Below are 10207 nucleotides of genomic sequence, written 5' to 3' on the forward strand. Positions count from 1 at the left end.
TTTTCATCAGACGCAATTTATTTTGGTCGACTCTGACGTCAAGAGAACACACGTTTCATTCAACAGGCAAGAAAGTAAGTTATTTATAACCCGCAGCGTCTCCAGGTTGTGATCCTTGAGTGCGCAGTGAAAGGAATACTCCCCATTGGACTGATGTAGTGTGCCTCCATAACAAAAGCCTCACAGCTCCTGTGGTATGGTGCCAGAGAGGTACGGCACCCTGTAACCTAAACTAGGACGCATCGATGGGAACCGTCACGGCTGCAAAATAGGGGCATTTGCGAAGAACTGTAACAAACTTTCTTTCTTGAATAATTAATTTTATCCCGATTTCTTGCCTTTTACGTGACAAAGCACTGGGTACTTTGAGCATGGAGAGCCTCTCCTCCGACCAGGTAAGAAAATTAGCAGACACTAAGTTGCTCTGCGAAATTATTTAACAGCACATTTGTTGAAATCGAGGGTTAATTAATTCACCTTTATGTCGTCTTCTTGCGTCGCTGCATTTTTCATCTTGGAGGCGGCTGGTAAAACTAGATGAACTGCCAGTACCGTCAGATTTATGGGCAATGTTTGAAAATTAATATTTACATCATAAATAAGATTTCAAATGCTCAGTTGAGCAGAGGATTACATGACCAACCCTTCAGTGTCTAATGGAGCGCGTCTCTGTCGCCAAGTTATCCAAAAGGAGGACCATGGACAGCGACTCTTATTTCATGTCGCCGGCCTACATAGATGTTTCTATTGTCAGTATTTCAGATTTAAATCTAATTTAACATAAAAATCCGGTTGACGTGAAGTCTCTTTGACATATTTTGCTCGAATAAACAGATGAACAAGGCTGTTGTTTTTACGCACTTACAGGTTGGTGGATGCTTTTGTGCGTCGTTCGTCCCTCTTCCATAAATATGATGAAAAACGACAGAAACAAGATGCTGTTCTGACAGTGCTGCATACATAAACTTTCGTTTTGATTTCCAAATAACATTGCCTGATCATCCATCAATAATGTTTGTGAATCCAACAGGTGGTGTTACCTTGCTGTCTCATGATTACTGGCCATAGGCATGATCATTTTCCACTACATTTTGTACATATTACCTCCATCAGAATTATTATATAAAGAATATATTTCCATATCAGAAATCTGGAATAGTAAATCATATTTGTAACTTTTATGCTGTAACAGACTGCCATCTGCTGGTAGTGGTGGTTTTGCAAATTAGAGGAATAAACACAATCTGAGTGTGAAAATACAAGGATTTTGTGGTGTATGCTGAACTACTTCACTGATTTGTTCAAAGGGCTGTGAGCTGTAAGTTCAATACTGAGAAGATCTGTGATTGACTGGGAGATGGCAGATATACTGGAGCTGCGGACAGATGGAAACTCTCTCCTGAAGGCAGTATGGCTCAGACGCTTGAGACTCACCCGGCTCCTGCTGGAAGGAGGTGCATATATCAATGAGAGCAATGAGCGTGGAGAGACACCGCTCATGGTGGCCTGTATGTCCACACATACTGACCAGCAAAGTGTGAACAAGTCAAAGCTGGTGAAATATTTGCTGGACAACCATGCAGACCCCAACATACAGGACAAGACGGGCAGGACAGCTCTAATGCACGCCTGCATCCACAAGGCTGGTCACGAGGTAGTAGATCATCTGCTGAGCAATGGAGCTGATCCCAGTCTGGAGGACAGGAGTGGGGCCTCAGCCCTGGTCTACGCCATCAATGCAGATGACAAGGAGACTCTAAAACTGCTCCTGGATGCATGCAAAGCTAAAGGGAAGGAGGTCATCATAATCACCACAGACAAGTCACCATCTGGTACTAAAACTACCAAACAGTACCTAAATGTCCCCCCATCGCCAGAGCTGGATGAGAGGTCCACCCCAGCATACTGCACCTCTCCTTCTGATATCGATGTTGCTGCATCTCCCACACCTGAGCAAGAGCAACAAAACACACTCTTCAGTTTCCAGACAAAACTGAAAACGTCTAGTTCAGCTGCAAAGCTTGCCAACGGGCCCACATCTCCAACACGGCGGCCTGCAAACCCCAAACGTGCACGTTTGCCTCAGCTGAAGAGGCTGCAGTCAGAGCCTTGGGGGCTGATTGCTCCCTCTGTCCTGGCTGCAGCCGCTGCCCACGAGGAGGGTAAGAAAGCCAGCTCTGATGAGGACGTTGTCACAGGAGTAAACGGACTCTGTCTGAGCAAGAGATCAGCTTTATCTCGACAGAATAGTGTGGATGGGAAGGACAGCTTATTCCCACTAGTAGGTGAACAACCCTGCAAAATGACAACCTCACTATCAGTTCCTCCTACATCTAAAGCATCATATGAGAGATCTCTAGGCCAGCACCAGCCGCTGGCACGGCGTAGTACTGTACCCACAGAGCAAGAGAGCAGCAGCTGCAGCAGTGGACTAGCCAGTCTGAGAGACACAATGCATAGGAGACGTCTGGGGAATGATCACTATGACTCAGACTCACAGCTCTATTCAGACTCTGCAATGTTAGACTCTCCGAAGGTCCCAGTGGAGCGAAGAAAACTAAACACTTCTCCACTAGCGATGCTGACCAGCTCCAGAGAATCTCTAGACAGCAACGCCAGCACATCCTCTCCCAGCTCAGCACGCAGGCGTGCACCTGGCCTCCTGGAGAGGAGAGGCTCAGGCACCCTGCTGCTGGACCACATCTCCCACACCAGACCTGGCCACCTGCCCCCTCTCAATGTCAACCCCAACCCTCCCATTCCTGATATTGGGGCTAGTAGCAAGCCCTCCTCCCCTCTGGCCACAGGTATTAGATCTATAGCTCCAGTAGCACCAAACACACCAAAGAGAGGCGGCCTCAAGTCCAAGAAGAAACTTGTGAGAAGGCACTCTATGCAAGTGGAGCAGATGAAACAGCTTTCTGATTTTGAAGAGCTGGCTCATTAGTTAGTGATGGTGTTTATGCAGCACATTTTGTGGGAGTATAAATGTTAACACCATAAATTGTCAGAATTGTTCAGTTCACTCACAGCCATCTAGATGCTGAATAACGTATAATTTATATTATCTATATAGATATGAATATGTATGTGTGTGTGTGTGTTTGTGTGTATACACACACACTCATATATACACACTCACATATATATGAGACATATATAAATATATAAATATAAATATATATATATATATATATATATATATATATATATAGAAACTGAGCAATATAGATAGATTTCCACTCTGTTACACCCAATCTTACGGATTATTATCTTTTGACTACATCTGCTGTTTATGTATTACAGTTTTGAATGTAAATGCCAAGACATGGTACTTTTCCTCTGAACTAGCTCTTACATGATAATGTAATGTGTAGGGAACACACAGGGTATTTTGTGTATTTGTAGCCAGCAGGCCACTTGGGTGCACTTTGTGCATATGTAATTAGCACCATTAATGGACTTTCTTTGAAAAGAAAAAATGTGATGCACTTGTCTGAGATGTAGCTTTGAGTAAGATGAAATTTGACTGTTTGTAGCAAATTTGTACAAAGTGCCTTCAAGATAAAGAAACCTAAAAAAAAAGAGTGTGGACAGATACATTTTGTGTATTAAGACCATTTTTAATTCATGACGATGTAACCAAAATGTGTTTTATTTCAATATTGTTGGTCTCACGTGGAACAAAATGTAGTCTCAGATTAGATGTGATGTGAATGAATGAACAATATGCCTTAAGAAACAGGTAAACCAATGGGCTTTGTATAACCGCACTTTATTGCCCAGGAGGAAAAAAAACCTCAAAAGTTTCTATTAACAGTGTTAAGAAAAACACATAAAAAGCACATAAAATTCTTTAAGATGAATTCAAGAAACATTGAATGACATTCAAGCCCGTAGTCAACTGAGACATTGGTGAAACTTGTCGATTATAATGTCATTTCACGCTAATGGCAATCAAAACTAAAGATCATACAGCTTCCATGTAAGTTACCTGTGAAGCATTGCTTCTGTTCGAGAAAAAAAAAAAAACGTAATTTAATCTTTAGTATTTTTGCAAGTAGGTTGTTGTATATTCTAAATAAATGTCTATCACTTGTGAATTTCTGGTGTTTGTTTATTTATTCATTTATCACATTAAGCAGGAGCTCAGCCACTAGTAGCCGCACAGATGCTCATTAGAGAGAGCACCAGTATTTCCTCAGGCCCCTTGGAAGTCCATTGGTACTGTGATGATGGCAATCATCATCATCGATGTCACTGTGATTATGTCAAACCAACCATAGAGGCACTCAGATCCCACAGCTTCTTGGCAGCTTCATCATCTAGACCCTGGGGGGCCGCTGTTTTAGGGGCGCAGTCACTGTAATCAGCACAGAATTTAGTGTTAAGACACACGACTCCACCTGTTCCTACTGTGCTGATTTAGTCACAAGAACAAGTTATCACGATGAAAGAGGATGCAATTTTGTCCAAGCTGATAGTTTCAGATAATTATGTGATAAGCAAGATATTGACATATTTTTCTCTCTAATAAGAGGAATATGTACCACAGCCACAAAGCAGGAGAAAAGGACATCTATTTTATTTATAAGGACCATTCAGTTTCTTAGATTTCTTTCTTTAGTTCCTGCAGAGCAAGATGAACTCAAGCACTGACACTTAAATGTCAAACAGTCATTCACGAGCAAATGGCTGAAGTGCTAGAAAGCAGAACAGTTCAATTCAGAGACAATTCAAAGACACATTCTGCCAGGTCAGGATTACCAACTGGGCAAAGTGGCCAAATGCCTGAAGGCCCCAGATCCCAAATGACCAAGGCTACTGTGTGCACTGCTAAAGCACAGTATCCACTAACAAAATGAGGGTCTTTAGATGGGGACTATTATTACCTGATCTTGAGCTTCTGTCTTGAAAAGTGCTGAAATACTAGTTTTAAAGCTGCACTAATCAATATTTTTACAGTATCAAAAGATCAAGTGATTTCTGTATTGCATGTATAGAGTTCACAGTTCGGCTCTCATCAATTTAGTTTCCACCTGTAGCAGGCAGCTGTTCTCAACAAAACTCTCTGTTAAACCCACTACCTGTCTATTACTTAACAGTAGACTGACAAAGTTAACAACCAGCTGGTGAACAGTGGTGAACATAGTGGAGCATTTGGCAGCTAAAGAGACAGATATTTCCCCCGGGAGTCCCAATATTGTGTTTTGAGTTTGTTCCGTTGCCCCCAAGTGGCCAAAAAAAAGCAAAAATCAGTGCAGCTTTAAGGAGACTTAATGGTACACTATATGTACGCGGTATATGTTCTTAAATTTACTTGTGTTTAATTGTATGAAAACAAAGCAGACCTGTGGTTATATAATAATTTAGCCTTGGAATATAGTGCACAGACAGAGGAAGGAGGCTTATTTTTGCTCCTGCGCAGCCAAGACTGGCACCATTTCTCACTATAGTGCAATATGCTGCATTGATATTGATTGTCTAACCCCTGTTCGATGACTGACCTGTAGTACAGTCCACTTTGGTTCTGCAGACTCTCCTCAACAGCACAGTAGATGGTGGTCTGAGCCCCTTCTGTTGGAGACTTGATGAGGAACATGAGTGGTGTATATACAACTCTCTTCCACAGAGGCACTGTGGGCCAGAAGTGCCGGCCGAGCTCAGTCCGGATCACTCCAGGGTGGAGACTGTATGTCGTTACTCCGGTACCTGTAAAATTACATTGGACATAATGTATTCACTTTATTCACAACATTGCTTAATCGAAGAGTTGATAGTGGTGTAGACACAGTTGTTTAAATCCTGCCTAACATCTGGTGTGAGATATCAAAGGTTTCAGTACCTTGTAGTCTGTTGGACAGTTCCCTCGTAAAGAGGACATTAGCTAGTTTACTTTGTGCATAGCTTTTCCAAGGGCGGTAATCTTTCTCCTGATTGATGTCATCAAAATAGATTTGACCTGTTGAGTAAAAGCAATACACATTTCGTCGCAGACATTGTATTTAACATTAAATACAACTTAAAGGATGACATTATCAAGAGAGGAAAAAAAAAACCACAATAAAGGAGAAAAACTGCACCTCTCTCATGAGCTAAACTGGAGACATTGACGACGCGGCTCGGAGCAGACTTCTTCAGCAGATCCAGCAGACAGTTTGTCAATAGGAAGTGACCCAGGTGGTTCACACCAAACTGCATTTCGAAGCCATCTTCAGTCTGCCATTTTGGACAGCTCATAATACCTAAAAGCAAGAATATCCATGGAAGTTTGCTTCACACCTCTTACTGTTTATGTGCTGTTTATGTAATTACTGTGTACTGTCTTAAAGCTGTTAGAATGTTGATTTATCACACTGTCAGAGGTCACACGTGATTTATAAAGCTCACCCGCATTATTGATAAGAACATCCAGTCGCTCTTCACTGGCAAGGATGTCCTTCGCTAGTTGTCGTACTGACTGCAGAGATGCCAAGTCCAACTTTTTGACAATCACACTGTCATTTCCGCTCCTCTTCCTCACATCCTCTGCAGCTTTATTAGCTCTGTCCATGTCTCTACAGGCCAAAATGACCCTCGCACCTGTAACGCAGCAGATAACAGTTTTACTTTAAATTAGATTACGAATGGCAAGAATACAAAACCCAGATTAGTCCCTAACCCCTTCTAGCCAGGTCAACAGCTGTCTCTTTGCCAATTCCAGTATTGCCTCCAGTGATCAAGACAACCTTCCCATCCAGTCGGGCTTTGCTGCGACATACTCCACCTGCCATCCATTTCTTCACAGTAAAAAGTCCCACTCCTGTAAAAAAAATAAAATAAAATAAAAAGGTCATAATCACAACCCACCTCAAAGAGAACTAAGAAAAACGTTTACAGCTTTTCATTTTGTAAAAGATTAAAAATGACTTAAGGTGAAATTGGTACCAACATCTCAAAAATAATAATTCACTGTTTCTTTTTTCCATTACAAAAACAAAACAAAAAAGTAAAGTCAGTTTTGTCCTAGTAGTTGTTTAGGTACTGCAGGTGTTTTAACCTGGCTTGAAAATCCCTTTCTTCGGGGGGAGCACAATGGAAATTTAAACTCCATTTTTTTTTATCCGTGATAAATGAATTGTATGTTAGGAATAGGTGACTGTCCATTTATCTATCTATCTGTCTGTCTGTCTATCTAGACCAACAGCATACAGTACACAGATCTGTCCATTTTGCATGTGCATATAAACAACAATCAAGAGAAGCATGTAAATGGCATTAACTAAAGCTTTACACTGTGCGGCATATTATCAGTCATTAGTGAGCAGGTATGAACAGACTATGACAGCAAGTTATTTTTTCCGGTAAAGATAACATCTATTTTTCCAGTAGTAGACTGAAGGTGAACAAAGATCATTTACCTGTTACTGTGACTAGCGCAGCAGTTTTAGGATACTGGAAAACAAACGATCGCATCGCTGTGAATGTCTGCATTGTCCCACCAATCCCTACACTGCCTGTACTGGTGAATTAAACCTTCCCCTGTTAACGAAAAGAAATGCCCTCGATCACAGCTCTCATTCCGGTACAGCTACATAACACTGCTCCACCAGGAAGTACCGCCTACAGTCACTAAATAGAGGAATCTTATTGGTTCCTCCTGTTAATCAACTAAAAGATATTTTAAAGCAAAATATTAAACCTGTCAAGCTGTGTGGCCATATTGAATAGTCTGTTTGTTCAGAGAGAAAAGTGTACTTTTTTAAATTTAAAATATAATAATAATAATAACAATAATAATAATGATAACAATTTGATCTAAAAAGTACAGTAAAGTAAAAAGTTGAATTTAAATACAATTAAGAAGGGAACTAGAACAAAATATGTTAACAAAACGGAAGAAAGAAGTGAAATGAAGAATATATCAGTGACAACTAAGATTAAGCAGACGTGAACATGACAGATTTTAAACAAAACCAAGCCTAAAAACGTGATTTTTTAATACCTCAAGCGTGTCCTCATTTGTCTACATTTCGGGTCCAGAACTATGAAAAGCAGCTTTGTCTTTGTTACCAGGGGCATGTCAGCAAGTAGTCAAGGGCAATCTTACACTGTATCCTATACTGATTTTTAACTATTTACAATTGGGCTGGATGATGATGGATGATCATGGGTAGCGATTTGAGCATTAATATGATGTTTCATGTATTTCATTATGATGAATATATCTTATGAATAAGTGTGTGTGTTTCACTTGGCTGCAAGACAAATTGCCTTCTGGAGAAAATGAAGTTAAAGCTTAAGTTTAAAATGAATTGTTACTATAATGCATTACTGAATAGTGTTATTACTGCAATTCCAACCAATCCTCCTGCAGAGGTCACCAGAGGCTCACCAACACAGTCTCAGTGCCTTCTAAAGGACTCCAGTAGAGGGAGCAAATTCAACATATTAGGCCTCAAACGATGCTTTATTTTTTACATCCACATTTACCAATCAAGTCTAAGAATGCTGGGAAAGTACTTTATATAGCATCAAATTATATCCTAAACTCCAACAAGCAAATTAAGATGCGTTTCTGCTGTTGTATGAGCAGACAAAGGAGAAATCCATCAGTCGAACTAAGATGACAGTAATAATAGCATCACACCCACAAATGTAAATTAAAGCCTGATCAGAGCTGCAGCTGAGCAGCAACTGACTCTTGAAATAAAACATTTAATTCCTTCTTTATTGATCAGAGTAAAGTTTTAATGTGTCGAATCAATAGGTCACCCCTTTCTTTGGGCTCTGAAGTACAAAAGAGTAGGCTAATGAGTCTGAACAGGTACTAAATATAGAGCTTTGAGGTTTCAGGGCTACATGTGAGAGTGACTCAAACGCTGAGCATCTGTGAAGGTGGGCAGCATGTAGACATGTTTACATACCATGAGTTCAAAGGTTGCTGTAGAAAGTCAGAGGATTACATAACTGCCACTGTCCCCTGTCTGACCGCATAACCACATTCTGCATTATAGTCTCTTATTACATGTGCAGGACAAGACTGTGCATTTCAGGGACAGCTGACCTTCATTCACCTTCTCAATAACGTTATAAACACTAGTTGAAGAATCATGTCATTTTTATACAGATTAAGACATTGTATGTTTAATTGATGAATTCTTATTAGTCTTTGTATATCTGACATTTGGCAGTGCAAGGCCCCCTGTTCTCAAATGTAAGAGTACTTTAGAGGTGACCTGGTTGTCTCTTTTACTGGCTCACCACCAAACCAATCATGTGACTGCACTGCACACTTCCCAGTCTTTCTCCCAGTATGGTAACCTTCCCCTGCTAAAATTAGAGGGCCGTCTGCTGAGACATTTAGAATAGAATAGAACACTTTTAATGTCATTGTACATGTACAATGAGATTCAGTGTGTTGTATCATGCAACTTAGGAGGAATGAAAAATGACATATGAATATGATTTAAAAAAAAAAAAGAAAGATAAGTAGGCATGGAAAGGAATTAAGATTTTGTGAGAAACGTGTGCACCTGGGTCACAGTCTAAGGTGTATTTGGCTTTAAGGTGGCAGTGCTGTCAATAAAGAGTGAGAAGCAGTGAAATAATAGTGCAAGCATATCAGTGCAATGCAGATAGGTGTCAGTCTTATAGTTCTAAATCTGTGGTGTTTTGGCAGAGTGGATATGATTTGAGCAAATCTCTTCACTGGGTGATCTGAATATGCTTCTGCACAATACACATCTAGCAGCTCACACTGGTTTGTTTGCACGCCATCAATAGTCTTTGAGCATCCATCTGTCTAATGACATACTAGATTTTTAATTAGGTAAACAGCTATAATTTCACATAACCATACATGCAAGATCTGTATATTTCTAATATCTGCATAGATCAGCTAAGTAATGAATGGTTGACTTAAACAGTTTTACTTTCCTGTGTCATAAGGTGCATTTTAATGGGCTCTTCTCTTTCTAATATTGCAAAATTAACAAGTGTGATGTATTCAGAGATGCAGTGGTAAATACTTTAAAATAAATCGGGACATGGCTTAATAAGTAGAATTAATTAAAGAGCAGTAATTGCATTTTGTTTGTTTGCTTGGTTTTTGGTCCATATTCTTGCAACTCACATCTGTACATTTAGCTCACATAATATATTATAGGCCTGGATCAATAACAATGATCTTAAATATCTGTGGACTAGGCACAGTCAAGTCCAAAAG

The 10207-nt window shown here is 40.2% G+C and overlaps 2 protein-coding genes across 2 annotated transcripts; one reads left to right on the forward strand and one right to left on the reverse strand.

Moving 5' to 3' along the window:
* The first annotated feature begins 265 nt into the window (after positions 1–265).
* ankrd34c (ankyrin repeat domain 34C) lies at positions 266–3083 on the forward strand. The gene is made up of 2 exons (XM_071499491.1): positions 266–395; positions 1308–3083. Exon 2 carries the CDS (start codon positions 1358–1360, stop codon positions 2945–2947), a length of 1590 nt encoding a protein of 529 aa, XP_071355592.1. The 5' UTR covers positions 266–395; positions 1308–1357; the 3' UTR covers positions 2948–3083.
* Positions 3084–3758: 675 nt separating this feature from the next.
* LOC139633678 (retinol dehydrogenase 13-like) lies at positions 3759–7593 on the reverse strand. Its single transcript, XM_071499505.1, has 7 exons — positions 7401–7593; positions 6662–6802; positions 6391–6582; positions 6084–6245; positions 5846–5962; positions 5508–5712; positions 3759–4363 (listed from the first exon to the last, which is right to left on the reverse strand). Exons 1-7 carry the CDS (start codon positions 7471–7473, stop codon positions 4267–4269), a joined length of 987 nt encoding a protein of 328 aa, XP_071355606.1. The 5' UTR covers positions 7474–7593; the 3' UTR covers positions 3759–4266.
* Positions 7594–10207: the final 2614 nt, after the last annotated feature.

This window comes from Trachinotus anak, unplaced genomic scaffold (assembly GCF_046630095.1).
Source record: "Trachinotus anak isolate AG129_WGS33_773 ecotype Australia unplaced genomic scaffold, CSIRO_AGI_Tana_v1 ptg000002l, whole genome shotgun sequence".
NCBI lineage: Eukaryota > Metazoa > Chordata > Actinopteri > Carangiformes > Carangidae > Trachinotus > Trachinotus anak.

Excerpts from the sequence above, each read along its gene's own strand:
- ankrd34c (XM_071499491.1), top strand. The coding sequence starts at position 1,358 with ATGGCAGATATACTGGAGCTGCGGACAGATGGAAACTCTCTCCTGAAG.
- LOC139633678 (XM_071499505.1), bottom strand. The coding sequence starts at position 7,473 with ATGCAGACATTCACAGCGATGCGATCGTTTGTTTTCCAGTATCCTAAA. Across the intron at positions 6,803-7,400 it reads TGCGCTAGTCACAGTAACAG|GAGTGGGACTTTTTACTGTG; the intron begins GTAAATGATCTT and ends TTTTTTTTACAG. Across the intron at positions 4,364-5,507 it reads CAAAGTGGACTGTACTACAG|TGACTGCGCCCCTAAAACAG; the intron begins GTCAGTCATCGA and ends TGCTGATTACAG.